The sequence below is a fragment of the Poromitra crassiceps genome (genome assembly GCF_964638095.1).
Source record: "Poromitra crassiceps genome assembly, chromosome: 6".
In the NCBI taxonomy this organism is placed as follows: domain Eukaryota; kingdom Metazoa; phylum Chordata; class Actinopteri; order Beryciformes; family Melamphaidae; genus Poromitra; species Poromitra crassiceps.
The window spans coordinates 60,438,350-60,459,318 of NC_139627.1; the positions used below are offsets into that span (position 1 = coordinate 60,438,350).

Genomic DNA, 20,969 nt, shown 5'->3' on the forward strand with positions numbered 1-20,969 from the left:
CACTGCTCTCTTCAATGAGGAAGTAGCCTACCTTGTAGAATCTTGTAGAAAAGTGTCGATTTTAAGGCTTTGGGTTTAAAGTAATGTATAATAATTTCTGAGACACACAATTACTAACATAAGACCCTAAATAACATAGTTAGAACGTTTTTGTGGATTTTGGTTTCCAGGGACTTTAATAGAAGGTCCGGATAACTTGAAATCAATTGACTTACTTGCATATCCATGCCGTCTGTAGTGGAACCGCTGCAGCCGAGACATTGCAAATATTTCAGTTTTCTGACATTGCAAATATCCCAGTGTCCCGCCGTACCGCGGCCCGCAACTCGAAACTCGTTTTGGCTCATAATCCAATGCAACAACTATCTGGCTTGTGAACACTTACTGCTTGATAAAAAGTAAATAAAAATAAGGGGGAAATATAATATGATGCTACTGTCGTCAGTAAATGTCGTAAATCATTCCTGTCAGGTCATCACAGCAAAGTGGATTTCACTTCCTACTTGATTCAGCATTGAGAGACTCATTCATCAGTGGACGATACAATGTCAATCTTAGCAATCTATCCAATCAACAACCAATTAGGTTGAATAAATTAATTGTTTGGTATTGATTGGTGGGGGCGGGTTAAGCTCCAACTGAATATTATTGGTTGAAAAACATCATTTCACTGTTCCTTGTCAAATGCATGTGTTTTCAACCAATAATATTTAGCATGAGATAAATTACCATGGGAATCAAACGCCCTAGGGGAGGATTTTTTTCTCCTCTACCCCCCGAGGGCATGACCAGGGCATGACCAGGGCATGACAGACTGGTACAGATTCTGTCTGCATGCTGCTCCATCACTGCTCTACAGGGGTCACTGTTGTTGAAGCATTTTAAGAATAACATGATTTTTATTCAGAAAAAACACATTTGATTGATATTTTATTAGAAAAATATATATTATTAAATCCCCCATCTCTTCTAGAAAATAGAGGAGGAACATCCTCCAATGCCTCACTGGAAAAAAAAACCCGTGCTGTGTCTACACATGAAGGTGAAGCGGAGGAGGGGCCGGTTAGTGACGAAAGAAAGAAAAGAGGCTCTTGCAACATGCATCGCTATGACTGACTGGTCTGCTGTCTACGAGGCTGAGGACATCACTGCCAAGGCAGCAAGTTTCAACAACTATATCCAGACAGCGATGGACATATGCATGCCTGTGAGACAGAAACAAATAACAACTGCGGACAGACCATGGATGACGAAGAAAATAAAGCAGGAAAAGACAAAAAGCCTATAATAAATGGGGGAAAGTGGGAAAATGGAGAGAAATTAGAAACTCCGTCCAAAGACTTATACATAAGGTAAAAACAAGATACTATAAAAATTAAATGCAAAATCTAAAGAAAAAGAACCCCAAGGAATGGTGGGACTTTATAAATAAAGGCCTAGGATGTACTAAATCACCTGATGCAAAAATTAGAATACAGGGAGTAGAAGAAAACAAAGCTGCAGAAGCCCTGAACAACTTCTTTGCCAAATCATGGACTAAAGCAACGCCCTACTGTGTTTTCCCCTTACCCAAACCTCCCACACAAAGTGATATCTGTAGCATAGGTGAGATGAAGCTAGCCCTCACTCGGCTGGACCCCCCGACCACACAACGTGATATCTGTAGCATTAGTGAGATGAAGCTAGCCCTCACTCGGCTGGACCCCTGGAAAGCAAGTGGGCCAGACGGCATTCCAACATGGCTGCTTAAAGAACAGGCAGTGGACCTGGCTCCCGTCATTACACATCTGGCCAACTGCTCTTACCAACAGGGGTGTGTCCCCGACATATGGAAAGAGTCAAACGTCTGTCCCATACCCAAAGGTCAAGACCCTGGGTCAATCTCAGATTGGCGTCCCATCTCTCTAACCTCTTGTGTAGGGAAAACAATAGAACGATTTGTATTAAAGAAGCTCATGCCCACAGTGCTCGATGTGTGTAAAAACCAATATGCATATCCAAGCACAGTAGCTACCACAACGGCTTTAGTTAATTAATTAGTTAGTTTATTTATTGTGACAACTTACAAGCAACTCACCAACTTTGACGACTCGTTAAAACTCCAAACTCCGACGCTGGGAGAGGGGGATGGTGTTAACGTGACTTGATTGTTGAATTTCCTCGTTAACGAAGAAGCTGCGCGCAAGCTGCAACAATCAAGTCACGTTAAACCGGACCTTCTACCCAGGGCCCGAAATTAGAGCCCGCCACCCGCCAATGCCGGGCATATTTTTGCTTTGGCGTGTTAGATTTGGCATCTGTCCGCCACGTGGCGGGTCGCAAAATAGTCGTCATGTAATATTAAAACTGTGTGTAGACTAGCCGGCCTGTGTCCACCTAGCGTATTTTTCCCACTGTTAAACGCTGGGAGTGTGCTGCGGAGCGCTGATCCCAGCCACAATATACAAGGGAGCAGTCTGAAACGTAAGGTTAGTTTAACGTTAGTGCGTTCAGCGCAGTAGTATAACACGAGTGCTTCCTGAGGCTGTTTCATTCTAGCTCTCGTGACTCTGGAATGAAATGCAGTCGTCAATTTAGCGGCGGTAAATTGACAGCCTAACGTCAGGCGAATCAATAAATGAATGAATCAATCGCTCGCACTTGTTGCCGACACTCGTATGATACAGTATATATGAGGAGATAATAGTTATGTGTGTTTTGCTGCGCAGCTGGCACGAGTGCTTTGTGAGACTGTTTCATTCTGGCTCTGCCGTCCGTATTCACCTTATGCTACCAAACATGACTGGAGGGGAATGGAATGCAGTCGTCAATTTAGCGGAGGTAAGACAGCCTACATCGGGCGAATCAATCAATGAATCAATCGCTCGCGCTTGTTGCCGAGCTCGTATGATGAGGAGATGAATCAAAATGCTTACCACCAATAAAGCCGAAGCGGAGCCAAGAACGAGTGCAGGAGAGCTAACGCAGGTGCCAGGTGTGAGTGGGAGAGAAAGGTGTGTAGCCCAAGTTGTGCGCTGTCTGCACTGAGACTGTCGCAGTTATTACTTTTAGCTGCGTTGTTTTTTTTTGCAACAATTTAAGCTCAAGATTGACTTGACATGTATTGATAAGATTGACTTGACATGTAGGCTATTGATTAATCAATCATCAATCAATATATTAAAATAATTTGCTTCAAATTTTACTCTGCCCTCTTATTTAAGTGTGTATTCTTCAACGTAATACCTTATCTACTTGAAATGTACTGAAAAAAAATTATATATATGGATATATGTGACACAAAAATGCGTTTTTTTTTTTGGCCGGTAAGAAATATGCTTGGCGGGTAGATTTTTGCCATCTACCCGCCACTGGCTGGTGGGTCAAAAAGTTAATTTCGGGCCCTGCTTGTACCCATAATTACTTTACAGCGGGTCATTCAAAAATAAGGTGGATAGACGCTGGACATTCCAACTAGTAATATGATGATGTCCGGCACTGCTATTTTGGCGATGCATTCCTGACAGTGAGTACAGGTCAAGAAACCTCACCCCATTGAAAGAGTTAGCTTATTTACTGGCAAAGCTTTAAAATAGGTGGAGGAGGCGTCGGGATCTTCCATATTTCTATGACAGCTGAACCGCTAGTTGCAACTTTCTGCAACCAGTTTGGCTCCGCCCACCAAATACATAATGGCTGTTTACAAACATAAAAAGGGTCTATTGAAACGTGCTTGTCCCCAGAGGTTAGGATTAATATATATATTTTTTTTTAACTGATGGATTCCCAGAATGGCAAGTTGCTAACACACATGCACCTTGTGTGACTGAACTGAACCGAGAAGCGAGCTGAGCTAAACCAGCTGCTTTATTGTTTGAATGGCAGACTCTCACATCTCTTATTTCTGTTGTTTTTGCAGCATCTCCCTGTCTCTCACACACACACACACACACACACACACACACACACACACACACACACACACACACACACTCTCTGATGTGAGCTGTGGGCTGTGTGATAAGCCACCCCTCCCCCCCTGGGGGTACTCAACTCAGAGAATAGAGCTTAGACCCTGTGCATGTGTTGATATTCTGCTGTGTGTGAGAGAGAGAGAGAGAGAGATGGGGAGAGAGAGACAGAGAGAGAGACAGAGAGAGATGGGGAGAGAGAGAGAGAGAGAGGGAGAGAGAGACAGAAAGAGAGATGGGAGAGAGAGAGAGAGAGAGAGAGAGAGATGGGGAGAGAGAGAGACAGAGAGAGATGGAGAGAGAGAGAGAGAGGGAGAGAGAGACAGAAAGAGAGATGGGAGAGAGAGAGAGAACACAAAGAAGCAGACTTGCAGATTTGCCCTGTATCACCCAACTTGTGTGTGTATTATGTGTGTGTGTGTGTGTGTGTGTGTGTGTGTGTGTGTGTGTGTGTGTGTGCGCGCGCGGTCAATGGGTGTGTACTTTAGTTTAGCTAACCTAAAGTAGACACTGTGCTGTCTATGTGTGAATGCACGGCCCCCACCCAAACGCACAGCATAGATCTCTTGTTGCAGACAAGATTTATCATCCAACTATCTCCTGATTTCTTTCTGTTGTTATTATTCAGTATGGATGGATCAACATCAGATTGTTATTATTCAGTATGGATGGATCAACATCAGATTCGGGGCTTTAGCCATGATGGTACCACAGATCAACAGACTGGAGGGCACAATAATAACACTCATTTCTTCCGCCTTCGATTTGCGCTTATTTCCAAAGTTTGTTTTTGTCTTTCTCGCTCTACTTCCATTTTAAGAGAGGAGATTGAATTTCTGTCCAATCAGCGAGTTCTCCACCTGGGTATAGCACGCACTGTCCACAAAATGTCCACTGGGTGGCAGTGCAGGGTCGTCTCGCAGTAGCCAGCCATAGATAGATATCTACGTCTGGTCCACATCTCTTGAAAAGTGGTTAAGAACTGCCCCCTAAGACCAAAACAACATGACAGACATATGAATTGACCAACCACAGACAGCGTAATGCAACTCATGGGGCAGTGCATCTCGAACGATGTACCAATGCACGCAGAGAGCAAGACTTCAGTAACAGCCCAGCCAATCAGATTTTGCCATGGATTTCTTCTGACAAAATCCGGAAATGCTGACTTGTGATTGGGACCCTCCATCTGACGTAAGACGTTGGGTCTGACCACGTGATAGGTGGGTCTGACCATGTGATAGCTGGGTCTGACCACGTGATAGGTGGGTGTGCAGGTTTTGAAAGAAATCGCTCGGACAGCAGAACCTACTGAGGCAAAGAAAAATAATGGAAAGAATAACAAAAATGACTCCAATATGGAGGTGTAGAGGTGGTCTTACCTGGCCAGGTACTGTCCAGAGGATGGCAGCTCGTGCTTGTTGGGCTTGTCATAGCAGTTCACCATGTTCTGGATCAGGGCCAGATCCGGCCTCACCAGCGTGGCGGTGGCGACGGCGCGGGCCACGAGCTGCAGGGCATCATGGATGTAGGCATCCAGCGGGTGGCGCTCCACCTGGCCATAGGCCAGCAGGCCAGGCGGCAGGCCGATGGCGTGCAGGGCATCCGGGCTGAGCGGCTGAGCCAGGATCCAGGGCACAGCGGGGGGCGTGAGGGCCAGGGCGCGCGCCCCCCGCAGCACGGCCGCACAGCACTGAGGGTCCCCCCCAAACAGCAGCACGGGCGCCGGCCGGAGCCGCGATAGGAAGTCGTGGATCTGTGTGTAAGTAAGTAACTTTATTTATGTAGCACCTTTTGAGAGCAGACGTCGCAAAGTAAAAAGAACTTGAACGACCGCACCACGGATTTATGCCTCCGCCATTAGTTCATTCTTGGGAATCGCGTTCGTGAGGTCACAGTGACCTTAAACTTTGACCACCAACATGTAATCAGTTCATCCTTGAGGCCAAGTTAATGTTTGAGGCAAATTTGATGAAATCCGTCAAGGCATTCCTGAGATATGGCGTTAACAAGCTGGACAATGGCATTGGAGAGGTCACAGTGACCTTGAGCTTTGATCACCAAAATGTAATCCGTTCATCCTTGCGCCCAAGTCGACATTTGAGCCAAATTGGAAGAAATTCCATCAAGCCGTTCTTGAGATATCGCTTTAACGAACTTGGGAATGGCATTTGTGAGGTCACAGTGACCATGACCTTTGACCACGAAAATCTAATCAGTTCATCCTTGAGTCTAAGTCGATGTTTGAGGCAAATTTGATGAAATTCCGTCAAGGCATTCCTGAGATATCGCGTTAACAAGCTTGAAAATGGCATTTGATAGGTCACAGCGACCTTGACCTTTGACCACCAAAATCTAATCAGATCATCCTTGAGTCCAAGTCGATGTTTGAGGCAAATTTGATTAAATTCCATCAAAGCGTTCCTCAGATATCACGTTAACGAACATCGGACGGACGTGACGTAAGGACGGACAACCCGGATCCCTAATGCCTCCGGCCTGGCTATCGCCGGCGGAGGCATAAAAAGGCAGTAAACATACAGTACATATAAAACAATAAAAACTGACATAAAACAGAATAAAAACAATTGTAAAATAAAACAACTACACAAAGGCAAGTCTAAACCGACAGATCTTAAAACCAGAGAGAGAGAGTTCTACAGATTAGGAGCCACAACCTTTTGTTTTAAGCCTCGACTGAGGAACGTCCAGCAGACCCTAATCAGTAGACCTTAGGGAACTGCTGCTGATAAAGGGCTATAGTAGCTCTGAACAGTAGACCTTAGGGACCTGCTGGTGATATATAGCTGCAGTAGCTCTGATCAGTAGATCTTAGGGACCTGCTGCTGATATATACTGTAGCTGCAGTAGCTCTGATCAGTAGACCTGAGGGACCTGCTGCTGATATAGGGCTGTAGTAGCTCTGATCAGTAGACCTTAGGGACCTGCTGGTGATATAGGGCTGTAGTAGCTCTGATCAGTAGATCTTAGGGACCTGCTGCTGATAAAGAGCTGCAGTAGCTCTGATCAGTAGACCTGAGGGACCTGCTGCTGATATAGGGCTGTAGTAGCTCTGATCAGTAGACCTTAGGGACCTGCTGGTGATATATAGCTGCAGTAGCTCTGATCAGTAGACCTGAGGGAACCTGCTGCTGATATATAGCTGTAGTAGCTCTGATCAGTAGACCTGAGGGACCTGCTGGTGATATAGGGCTGTAGTAGCTCTGATCAGTAGACCTTAGGGACCTGCTGGTGATATATAGCTGCAGTAGCTCTGATCAGTAGACCTGAGGGAACCTGCTGCTGATATATAGCTGCAGTAGCTCTGATCAGTAGACCTGAGGGACCTGCTGGTGATATAGGGCTGTAGTAGCTCTGATCAGTAGACCTTAGGGAAATGCTGCTGATATAGGGCTGCAGTAGCTCTGATCAGTAGACCTGAGGGACCTGCTGCTGATATATAGCTGTAGTAGCTCTGATCAGTAGACCTGAGGGACCTGCTGCTGATATATAGCTGCAGTAGCTCTGATCAGTAGATCTTAGGGACCTGCTGGTGATATATAGCTGCAGTAGCTCTGATCAGTAGACCTTAGGGACCTGCTGCTGATAAAGGGCTGTAGTAGCTCTGATCAGTAGACCTGAGGGACCTGCTGCTGATATATAGCTGTAGTAGCTCTGATCAGTAGATCTTAGGGACCTGCTGGTGATATATAGCTGCAGTAGCTCTGATCAGTAGACCTTAGGGACCTGCTGCTGATATATAGCTGCAGTAGCTCTGATCAGTAGACCTTAGGGACCTGCTGGTGATATAGGGCTGTAGTAGCTCTGATCAGTAGATCTTAGGGACCTGCTGCTGATAAAGAGCTGCAGTAGCTCTGATCAGTAGACCTGAGGGACCTGCTGGTGATATAGGGCTGCAGTAGCTCTGATCAGTAGACCTTAGGGACCTGCTGCTGATTAAGGGCTGCAGTAGCTCTGATCAGTAGACCTTAGGGACCTGCTGCTGATTAAGGGCTGTAGTAGCTCTGATCAGTAGACCTGAGGGACCTGCTGGTGATAAAGGGCTGCAGTAGCTCTGATCAGTAGACCTTAGGGACCTGCTGCTGATATAGGGCTGCAGTAGCTCTGATCAGTAGACCTTAGGGACCTGCTGCTGATAAAGGGCTGCAGTAGCTCTGATCAGTAGACCTTAGGGACCTGCTGCTGATAAAGGGCTGCAGTAGCTCTGATCAGTAGACCTTAGGGACCTGCTGCTGATATAGGGCTGCACTAGCTCTCTGATGTAGGCTGGGGCCACTGCCTGACCAAGCAGAGCTCTGTAAGTAATGATTATAACTTTACATTGTATTCTAAATTTGATGCGGAGCCAGTGAAGAGCAATGTGAACTGTGAAGACCTTTGAGGACCTAGTGGCAGCATTTTGGACCACCCAGGGATGTTTTGCTGAGGCAGGTAAACACAGTACAGTAGTCAAGACAGGTGGAAACAAAAGCATGTTTTAACATTTTCATCTCGGCATGAGATACAACGGCCCTGAGCTTTACCATGTTTCTCAGCTGGAAAAAGCAGGAGCCAATCAGACAGCTAGATTTCTCATGGAGGATTTGACTGAACTTACCGTGTCGCCGTGCGCCGAGCGGGTGAGGTCAAGCTGGCTGAGGTCCAGCAGGGCACGCAAGCGCCAGCCGCCCTCACCCTGCGCCACCTCGTCCAGGCCGTCCCATGCCGCCTCATTAGAGCTGCAACCATTAATCGATTAATTGATTATTCGATCGTCAGAAAATTAATCGTCAACTATTTTTTCATCTATAATCATTTAAGACAATTTTTAAGGGGGGGGGGGGGATATACAAATTCTTCTTTAGTCTTCTATGACAGTAAACTGATTGTGGAGTGGACTGTAGGATATTTGATGATGTCATCTTGGGCTTTGGGGTAGCTCCTCTCCTCTTTCAGTTCAGCTGTACTCTTTCAGTTCAATTCAGTCTGCTTCATCAATATTAGCTGAATAGTATTGCCCGCATCCTCATAAATTTAACTATTACAAATGCATACAACTCCATACATACATCAATGATAACACTGTAGCATTCATGTGTACAAGCCATGTCACACAGCTGTGCAGACTATACTGGGGATAATTTAAAATATATTTCTTATTGATTACTTGATTACTCGTTGGAATAATTAGTAGAATACTCGATTACTAAAGTAATTGATAGCTGCAGGCCTACCTGCCAGGCTGGTGGGGAGCGCCCCGCACTGTGTCCAGCCTCTGCAGCACGCGGCGCGCCTCCTCACGGCCGCCGCACAGCACGGCCGCCCCCTCCCGCCAGCCCTCCCGCCGCAGCACGGCCTGCAGCAGCTCAGACACGACCCCAACACCAACGCCCACACACATCTGTAGGTGGAACCGGTTCTGCAGGAGAGGAGGAGAACACTGCTTAGAACCGCATCAACCATAACCAGCGGTGCCTCAGGAGGTCCCTGAAGATCATCAAAGACACAAACCATCCCCACAACAGCCTGTTCTCCCTGCTACCCTCAGGGAGGAGATACAGGGTTCCAAAAGCACGCACAAATCGCTTGAGGAACAGTTTCTTCCCGCAGGCCACGAGACTCCTTAACATACACAAATAGTGTAGTAGTCGTACCGTACCGTACTGCAGCTGCTACCATTATGTATGCCTAATGTTTAATTTTATGTTTAATAAGGTACATGCTATTTGCACCTGTATGTCAAATACGTCGAATTTAAAATGTCTGAACACGTCTAACGTATGCACAATGCCTAATGTTAATTGTATGTTTAATAAGGTACATGCTATTTGCACCTGCATGTCAAATACGTCGAATTTAAAATGTCTGAACACGTCTAACGTATGCACATGACATGTGCACCTATGTGCAATGAATAAGCCACTGACTTGTCTTATCGCTATTCTGCCTTATTGCCTATTGCTGCTTAGTATTGCTTATTGATGCCTATTTCTTATTGCCTATTGCTCATTGCTTGTTGCCTATTTGTACTATGTCGTAAACGGAGTCCACAGCACAAGAATTTCACACGTGATACTTGTACCATGGAGTGACAATAAAAATCTTGAATCTTGAATCTTGACCAGGGCTCTCATTTATCAGACTGTAGATCCCTAAGGATTTACTAAAATAACAACTAACCCAGTGGATCCCAAACGTGAGGTCACGACCCCAACTGGGGTCAGCTGGAATTCAAAGGGGGTCGCCTGATTTCTTATTTAATTTTTTCCACGATGCACAATTCAAAGGATTAGCGCCACATGTGAAAAATGTGTTTAAGTCGGGATTCTGAGAATGAAGTCAGAATTCTGAAAATAAAGTTAGAATTCTGAGTTTAATGTCAGAATGTTGATTGGGGAAGAAGAATTCTGAGAAAAATCTGAATTCTGAAATTAATGTCAGGATTCTCACATTAACGTCAGAATTGCTGTTACATGTGACATCATTGATGATGTTACTGATAATGTCACACCGAAATGTGAATGTCTGGGGTCTCTAGATTTTTGTGATGTCAAAGTGGGGTCACAAGCCAAAAGAGATTTGGAACCCCTGAACTAACCTATGTTAGTTAACCTATGTGGCTGCACACACACCTGCATGCCTTCTCCCTGTTCAATTGATAATCAGGCTCATTTATATGCATCATGTGATAATTGGCATTGACCATTTATGGTTGGATTGGGGCGGAGCCACATGTGGCATGTCTCAGTAGGACTGTGATTGATAACGGGGTAATTACCTGCAGCAGGTGTGGGCACATTTCTCCCAATGCTAGGCTCAGAATTGACTTAAATTAGCGGCCTTGTTTATTTTATAACCACTGTGTTTTTTGTTTTTTTACATTGCTGCTTTTGCGTGGAATACCTTTACAAGATGACACTACATTGTGAAACACAAAATACATTGCATAGATACATGTAAGGTTATAACCTGACCTCTAGTGGTTATGTAAATAATAACTGCTCTTCAAATAACACGGTGGAAAGTGGGTGTCGTGGTTGGGGTCCTTTCCTCGGACACCAGAGACGGGGGTTCGACTCCCAGCATTTCTAATGTCTACATTTAAACCATAAGTCACATTTAACATTTTTTGTTATTTAACCCTAAGCCAAACAATAACCCTAACCAAGCTGTTTTAGTCGTCTAACCATAATGGTCTGCATGGCCTGCATTTATATAGCACTTTACAATGAGTAGGTACATTCACCCATTCACACACATTCATACACAAGGTGCTGGCACAGCCATCAGGAGCAATTAGGGGTTCAGTATCTTGCCCAAGGACACTTTGACATGCAGACTGGAGGAGGCGGGAATCGAACCACCAACCTCTTTTATCCATTAGCGATTAGTGGACGATGCGCTCTACCTCCTGAGCCACATCCGCCGCCGGTGGGCGTTAACCACTTTTCAAGAGTTGTGTTCCAGACGTAGATGTGTCATATCTACGACTGAAGAGTTGTGTTCCAGACGTAGATGTATCATATATGACTGAAGAGTTGTGTTCCAGACGTAGATGTGTCATATCTACAACTGAAGAGTTGTGTTCCAGACGTAGATGTGTCATATCTACAACTGAAGAGTTGTGTTCCAGACGTAGATGTATCATATCTACAACTGAAGAGTTGTGTTCCAGACGTAGATGTGTCATATCTACAACTGAAGAGTTGTGTTCCAGACGTAGATGTGTCATATCTACGGCTGAAGAGTTGTGTTCCAGACGTAGATGTGTCATATCTACGACTGAAGAGTTGTGTTCCAGACGTAGATGTATCATATCTACGACTGAAGAGTTGTGTTCCAGACGTAGATGTATCATATCTACGACTGAAGAGTTGTGTTCCAGACGTAGATGTGTCATATCTACAACTGAAGAGTTGTGTTCCAGACGTAGATGTGTCATATCTACAACTGAAGAGTTGTGTTCCAGACGTAGATGTGTCATATCTACGGCTGAAGAGTTGTGTTCCAGACGTAGATGTATCATATCTACAACTGAAGAGTTGTGTTCCAGACGTAGATGTGTCATATCTACAACTGAAGAGTTGTGTTCCAGACGTAGATGTATCATATCTACAACTGAAGAGTTGTGTTCCAGACGTAGATGTGTCATATCTACGGCTGAAGAGTTGTGTTCCAGACGTAGATGTATCATATCTACAACTGAAGAGTTGTGTTCCAGACGTAGATGTGTCATATCTACAACTGAAGAGTTGTGTTCCAGACGTAGATGTATCATATCTACGGCTGAAGAGTTGTGTTCCAGACGTAGATGTATCATATCTACAACTGAAGAGTTGTGTTCCAGACATAGATGTGTCATATCTACAACTGAAGAGTTGTGTTCCAGACGTAGATGTATCATATCTACGGCTGAAGAGTTGTGTTCCAGACGTAGATGTATCATATCTACGACTGAAGAGTTGTGTTCCAGACGTAGATGTATCATATCTACGACTGAAGAGTTGTGTTCCAGACGTAGATGTATCATATCTACAACTGAAGAGTTGTGTTCCAGACGTAGATGTGTCATATCTACAACTGAAGAGTTGTGTTCCAGACGTAGATGTGTCATATCTACGACTGAAGAGTTGTATTCCAGACGTAGATGTGTCATATCTACAACTGAAGAGTTGTGTTCCAGACGTAGATGTATCATATCTACGACTGAAGAGTTGTATTCCAGACGTAGATGTATCATATCTACAACTGAAGAGTTGTATTCCAGACGTAGATGTATCATATCTACAACTGAAGAGTTGTATTCCAGACGTAGATGTATCATATCTACGACTGAAGAGTTGTATTCCAGACGTAGATGTATCATATCTACAACTGAAGAGTTGTATTCCAGACGTAGATGTGTCATATCTACAACTGAAGAGTTGTGTTCCAGACGTAGATGTGTCATATCTACGACTGAAGAGTTGTATTCCAGACGTAGATGTGTCATATCTACAACTGAAGAGTTGTGTTCCAGACGTAGATGTATCATATCTACGACTGAAGAGTTGTATTCCAGAGGTAGATGTATCATATCTATGACTGAAGAGTTGTGTTCCAGACGTAGATGTGTCATATCTACAACTGAAGAGTTGTGTTCCAGACGTAGATGTATCATATCTACAACTGAAGAGTTGTGTTCCAGACGTAGATGTATCATATCTACGACTGAAGAGTTGTGTTCCAGACGTAGATGTATCCTATCTACAACTGAAGAGTTGTGTTCCAGACGTAGATGTGTCATATCTACGACTGAAGAGTTGTATTCCAGACGTAGATGTATCATATCTACGACTGAAGAGTTGTATTCCAGACGTAGATGTATCATATCTACGACTGAAGAGTTGTATTCCAGACGTAGATGTATCATATCTACGACTGAAGAGTTGTATTCCAGACGTAGATGTATCATATCTACAACTGAAGAGTTATGTTCCAGACGTAGATGTGTCATATCTACAACTGAAGAGTTGTGTTCCAGACGTAGATGTATCATATCTATGACTGAAGAGTTGTGTTCCAGACGTAGATGTATCATATCTACAACTGAAGAGTTGTATTCCAGACGTAGATGTATCATATCTACAACTGAAGAGTTGTATTCCAGACGTAGATGTATCATATCTATGACTGAAGAGTTGTGTTCCAGACGTAGATGTATCATATCTACAACTGAAGAGTTGTGTTCCAGACGTAGATGTATCATATCTACAACTGAAGAGTTGTATTCCAGACGTAGATGTATCATATCTACAACTGAAGAGTTGTATTCCAGACGTAGATGTATCATATCTACAACTGAAGAGTTGTGTTCCAGACGTAGATGTATCATATCTACAACTGAAGAGTTGTATTCCAGACGTAGATGTATCATATCTACAACTGAAGAGTTGTATTCCAGACGTAGATGTATCATATCTATGACTGAAGAGTTGTGTTCCAGACGTAGATGTATCATATCTACAACTGAAGAGTTGTGTTCCAGACGTAGATGTATCATATCTACAACTGAAGAGTTGTATTCCAGACGTAGATGTATCATATCTACAACTGAAGAGTTGTATTCCAGACGTAGATGTATCATATCTACAACTGAAGAGTTGTGTTCCAGACGTAGATGTATCATATCTACAACTGAAGAGTTGTATTCCAGACGTAGATGTATCATATCTACAACTGAAGAGTTGTATTCCAGACGTAGATGTATCATATCTATGACTGAAGAGTTGTGTTCCAGACGTAGATGTATCATATCTACAACTGAAGAGTTGTATTCCAGACGTAGATGTATCATATCTACAACTGAAGAGTTGTATTCCAGACGTAGATGTATCATATCTATGACTGAAGAGTTGTGTTCCAGACGTAGATGTATCATATCTACAACTGAAGAGTTGTATTCCAGACGTAGATGTATCATATCTATGACTGAAGAGTTGTGTTCCAGATGTAGATGTGTCATATCTACAACTGAAGAGTTGTATTCCAGACGTAGATGTATCATATCTACAACTGAAGAGTTGTATTCCAGACGTAGATGTATCATATCTATGACTGAAGAGTTGTGTTCCAGACGTAGATGTATCATATCTACAACTGAAGAGTTGTATTCCAGACGTAGATGTATCATATCTACAACTGAAGAGTTGTATTCCAGACGTAGATGTATCATATCTATGACTGAAGAGTTGTGTTCCAGACGTAGATGTATCATATCTACAACTGAAGAGTTGTGTTCCAGACGTAGATGTATCATATCTATGACTGAAGAGTTGTGTTCCAGATGTAGATGTATCATATCTACGACTGAAGAGTTGTATTCCAGATGTAGATGTATCATATCTATGACTGAAGAGTTGTGTTCCAGACGTAGATGTATCATATCTACAACTGAAGAGTTGTGTTCCAGACGTAGATGTATCATATCTACAACTGAAGAGTTGTATTCCAGACGTAGATGTATCATATCTATGACTGAAGAGTTGTGTTCCAGACGTAGATGTATCATATCTACAACTGAAGAGTTGTGTTCCAGATGTAGATGTATCATATCTACGACTGAAGAGTTGTATTCCAGACGTAGATGTATCATATCTACGACTGAAGAGTTGTGTTCCAGACGTAGATGTATCATATCTACAACTGAAGAGTTGTGTTCCAGATGTAGATGTATCATATCTACGACTGAAGAGTTGTATTCCAGATGTAGATGTATCATATCTATGACTGAAGAGTTGTGTTCCAGACGTAGATGTATCATATCTACAACTGAAGAGTTGTGTTCCAGACGTAGATGTATCATATCTACAACTGAAGAGTTGTATTCCAGACGTAGATGTATCATATCTATGACTGAAGAGTTGTGTTCCAGACGTAGATGTATCATATCTACAACTGAAGAGTTGTGTTCCAGATGTAGATGTATCATATCTACGACTGAAGAGTTGTATTCCAGACGTAGATGTATCATATCTACGACTGAAGAGTTGTGTTCCAGACGTAGATGTATCATATCTACAACTGAAGAGTTGTGTTCCAGATGTAGATGTATCATATCTACGACTGAAGAGTTGTATTCCAGACGTAGATGTATCATATCTACAACTGAAGAGTTGTATTCCAGACGTAGATGTATCATATCTACAACTGAAGAGTTGTATTCCAGACGTAGATGTATCATATCTACAACTGAAGAGTTGTGTTCCAGACGTAGATGTATCATATCTACGACTGAAGAGTTGTATTCCAGACGTAGATGTATCATATCTATGACTGAAGAGTTGTGTTCCAGACGTAGATGTGTCATATCTACAACTGAAGAGTTGTGTTCCAGATGTAGATGTATCATATCTACAACTGAAGAGTTGTGTTCCAGACGTAGATGTATCATATCTACGACTGAAGAGTTGTGTTCCAGACGTAGATGTATCATATCTATGACTGAAGAGTTGTGTTCCAGATGTAGATGCATCATATCTATGACTGAAGAGTTGTGTTCCAGACCTAGATGTATCATATCTACGACTGAAGAGTTTAGTTTAGTTAGTTTTTAGTTTAGTTAGTTTATTTCGATCAGAAAGGAAAGAATATTCACAGAATAGAAAAAAAAACAGAAAAAAACAAAAGATACATAAGGCTGACCGAAAGGGTTTTAGGGCTGAAGCTAGCTAGCTTATTAAATGCCCTTACCCTTATTCCTTTACGTTATATGTAAACATATGCAGTACATATGCATACACATGGATACATACATGCATTGATTTACACACACAAATAGCACATGCTCATAATTAATCATACATGCCTATACACACATAGGCTACCTACCACACATATAATTTCCCATACATAGCTAATACCAAACGTACTTCAGGAAATACAAGTGACCCATAAGTCCTGATTATGAACCATCACGTCTATACTTCTCCAGAATAATGTTTCTATACTTTTTTTTGAATTGCACAAGATTTTTACTTTCTTTGGTCTCGTCAGGTAATTTATTCCACAGTTTCACACCACAGACAGATACGCACATGCTCTTCAGAGTGCTATGAACAATTGGTTGTTTGAAATTTAATCTCCCTCTCAGCTCATAACCACCTTCTCTATCACTGAACTGTTTTTGTATATTACCAGGAAGTAAATTATGTCGCGCTTTATACAGAGTTTGGGCGGTTTTGAACTCCACCAGATCCCAAAACTTCAGCATCTTTGATTTATGAAACAGTACATTTGTGTGTTCATGATAACCTACCTTATTCACTATCCTTATTGCTCTCTTTTGCATGTTGCATATTGTCTGTAAGTTGCTTCTATAGGTGTTTCCCCATACTTCAACACAATAAGTCAAGTATGGTAAGAAGAGTGTACAGTACAGTGTTTGCAATGATTTGGTGTTCAAAAAGTGCCTTGTTTTACATAGAATCCCCACAGTGCTTGCTAACTTGGACCTGATGTATCTGATATGTGGTTTCCAGCTAAAGTTGTGGTCGATTATTACTCCTAAAAATGTGTTCTCATGTACTCTTTCTAGTTTAACACTGTCAATCATTAATTCTACGGGAGTATTCAGATGTTTATTAGTTTTGCCAAAGATCATAAATTTAGTTTTTTTTGTGTTTAATGATAGTTTATTTGCATCAAACCACAACTTTAGCTTCCCCAATTCTAATGTGACAGCCTCTAACAGCTGCTGAAGATTTTCACCTACACAGAATATATTTGTGTCATCAGCAAAAATGACATATTTCAATATTTTTGAAACATTGCATATATCATTAATGTACAGTATGAACAGTTTTGGTCCTAAAATCGACCCTTGTGGTACACCGCAAGTAATGTCTAAGGGAGAAGATGTTGTAATGCCCACCTGTACAAACTGTTTTCTATTTTCAATGTAACTTTTTAGCCAATTTAGCCCCACCCCTCTGATCCCATACCTCTCTAGTTTTTGTATTAGAATATCATGATTTATTGTGTCAAACGCTTTCTTCAGATCAATGAAAACACCCACTGCATATTTCTTATTGTCAATTGTACTTGTTAACTCTTCCACTAAATCCGTTAGAGCCATGGCAGTTGACCTGTTTGTTCTAAAGCCATACTGACTGTCTGTAAGCAATTCATATTTTTCAATGAAGCTGTCCAACCGTGCAACAAAGAGTTTCTCCAGAATTTTAGAAAACTGGGAGAGTAATGAGATTGGCCTATAGTTAGTAAAAATATTTTTTTCTCCTGCTTTATATACTGGTGTCACTTTGGCAGTTTTCATTTTGCTAGGAAAGCAGCCCAAGTTGAATGACAGATTACTGATGTATGATAAGGGGTCAACGATAGTATCAATTACTTGCTTTATTAAGGTCATGTCGAGACCATTCCAGTCCGTAGACGTTTTATTCTTAAATTTATTGACCACATCAATAATTTCATTTCTATTTGTCTCTCTCAAAAAGATGGTGGCTGGATTCCTCTCTCCATGGAACTTTTCAACACCTCCCCCTTGTGGAGGGTTTATTTCCATCGCCAGTCGGGGCCCCACATTTACAAAGAAGTTATTGAAGCCGTCCACCAAATCCTTTTTATTAGTGATTGTTTTACCATTTTCTATAAAATGGTCTGGGAAGTAGGAGCTAGTTTTTTTATTTCTAATAATTGAGTTTAATATATTCCATGTACCCCTAATATTATCTTTGTTATTTTCTAACACTCTATTATAATAATCCTTCTTACATTTTCTAAGGATATCAGTTAATTTGTTTTTATATAATTTATATTTAGTTTCTTTTTCTCTAGTTCTGTGTTTTATAAATTCCTTGTACAAGGTGTTCTTTTTTTTACAGGCATTTAGTAGTCCTTTTGTGATCCATGGTTTTTCAGAGCTTTTAAATGTATGGTTGCTTTGTTGCATTGGACAGCTTTTATCATATATGGTCAAGAACGTTTCCAAGAAAGAGTCATAAGCAGGATCAACATCCACTGCTTCATATACTTTTCTCCAGTCCTGTCTCAGTAGTTCAGATCTCAATACTTCAAGGGTATTCTCCGTTCTTATTCTCCTCTGTCTTACTACATTTTCCTTTTTAGGCCTTTTATATTCACAATCATAAATAACAAACACTGGCAGATGGTCACTTATATCATTTAGTAGTAGTCCACTGGTCATATTGTCTTCCAGGTTATTAGTAAATACATTATCTATAATTGTAGCTGAATGGGATGTTATTCTACTGGGTTTAGTAATGATCGGATATAGGCCCATACTATACATTGCAGCAGTAAATTCATCAATCAATGGTAGATTATTTGGGTTTAATAGATTTATGTTATAGTCACCACAAATAAAAGTGACCTTCTGCTCAATGTTTGTAAACATACTTTCCATTACTTCCTTGAAAGTTTCTACACTTGTGTTGGGAGCTCTATAAACACAGCTGACAATGATATTTTTCTTTTTTTCCATGATAATCTCTATTGAGATACATTCACACACATCATTAATGGCAGCGGTCATGCGGTTAATGATCTTATACTTTAGTCTTTTATCTATATACAAAGCTGCCCCACCTCCCTTTTTATTGGCTCTATTAATGAAGTTTAATTCATACCCTTCTAGTTCAAAAACCACCCCTTTCTCCAGGCTCAGCCAGGTTTCTGAGATGGCTATTACACTAAAAGGTGTGCTGAATTGTCCTATATAATCTTTTATTTTTTGAAAATTTGCATATAGGCTTCTGCTGTTAAAGTGTATGATCGATACTCCATGTTCTAAATCAAATTTGTTTTTAAATTGGTCATCAGTGTAGTAATTGCAGTTTATCCCACTATTAAAGAAGTTACTCTCTGGGTCAATGTCAGAGTTTAGGTCCTGCATATTTAGTAGAGAAGATCATGTACCATTCATGTTGCAGGCAGCTGGTGATTTTTCGCACATACACACACACATACACACACACACACACACTCACACACACACACATCTGTTCACATCTGTACACACACTCTCGGTCCCATCCTCCCACACATAGGAAGGAGAAGAAAAGAAAAAGAACGTATAAAGCCATACTTATATATACATATACATACATATATATACATATATATACATATATATACATACATACATTCATATAGGTACTCAGAAGGTCCAAAAAGAAAGAAAAGGCAGCAAGGCCCAGCAAGGGATGCAGGAGAGAGCGGCGGGAGAGAAAAAAGGCAAAGTCCATCTCATGCAGCAAAAAAGACCAAAAAAACATCAAAAAAGGCAGAAAAAGTCCAGAGTTTATCATAGGCAGCAAGAGTAGCAAGTTAGATGCAGGGTTATTATATATCCAGAAGCCATGCAGTGTCCAATCCCAGATTATCAGTTTATCCAAAGCCATGCATGTTATTGCAAAATGAAAATAGAAAAGCAAAAACTGGATGTCTTCCGTAGCAGAAAAAAACCATGTATTTTCCAGTTGGAAAATTTGGTGTAGTTCAGCTATTGGCATAGATAGTCAGACCATTATTTATATTGATCAAGGTCTTGGAGATCTCTTACCGTGATGGCCCTGGCTTCTTCGGGGGTTTCTCCGTTTAGCCGTATCATTACTTTGCAGTTTCTGGTCCACGTTGCTTTGATCTTGTTCTGCTTTCTCAGATTCCGTGCCTGCCAGGCAATGTCGGCATTCTTTTTTATTAGATGCTCGTTCATGTATACATCAGAGCCCTTCAGGTTCCTTCCTTGCATTAGCAGCTGCGTTTTGTGTTTACGATTCACAAAGCGTACGATGATGGCAGGCTTGGCTTTGCTATCCTTCCGGGGAAGGGTATGGCAGGCCGCGATACTTTTACTTTCAATAGTTATGTTTTTACTTTGGAGAAAGTCGGTGACTTGCCGTTCCAGTGTGAGTTTTTCTTCAACTGGAGCGTCTTCTCCGTCATTATGACCACCGGCGGCAGTCCTGGCGTAGGACCGATGTCTTGTTTCCAGCCCAGTGATAATAACGTCCTCCATTCGTGAGTACTGTTCCAGGTCTTCAATCCTGCTTTCCAAGTTGTCTATTTTTTTGTCCCTTTCCTTCACCAAGGCTTTCAGCTGTTTGACTTCAGTCATGAGCTCCATAAGAGCGGTTTGCTGTTTCGCCACCTTACTCAGCTCATCTGACATGAAGTTGAGGGATCGTCGTATTTCATCGAGATCGGCCTCGTTTGGAGCAGGAGGTTTCTTGGGCGGCATTTTCTTTTCGCTTTGTTTTGTCCTTCAGTATAATAACTTCGGTTTACAAGCAGAAACTATGTTGTATCTTTCAAACTTCCCTCTGGTTTGTCGGCGTTTCTCAGGGCGCCGCCATCTTGCGCAACAGTTGTGTTCCAGACGTAGATGTATCATATCTATGACTGAAGAGTTGTGTTCCAGACGTAGATGTATCATATCTATGACTGAAGAGTTGTGTTCCAGACGTAGATGTATCATATCTACAACTGAAGAGTTGTATT

General features: G+C 41.9%; 1 protein-coding gene across 1 annotated transcript in view; it reads right to left on the bottom strand.

Annotated features, from left to right (window-relative positions):
- Positions 1-20,969, bottom strand: part of LOC310778002 (glutamate receptor ionotropic, NMDA 3B-like) — a gene marked incomplete at both ends in the record, with an annotated part of 137,248 nt that overhangs the window by 39,993 nt on the left and 76,286 nt on the right. Inside the window, 3 exons of the mRNA XM_083638323.1 lie at positions 5,333-5,706; positions 8,569-8,689; positions 9,185-9,369. Coding sequence (XP_083494449.1) covers positions 5,333-5,706; positions 8,569-8,689; positions 9,185-9,369 — 680 coding nt within the window. The remainder of the gene's footprint in view (positions 1-5,332; positions 5,707-8,568; positions 8,690-9,184; positions 9,370-20,969) is intronic.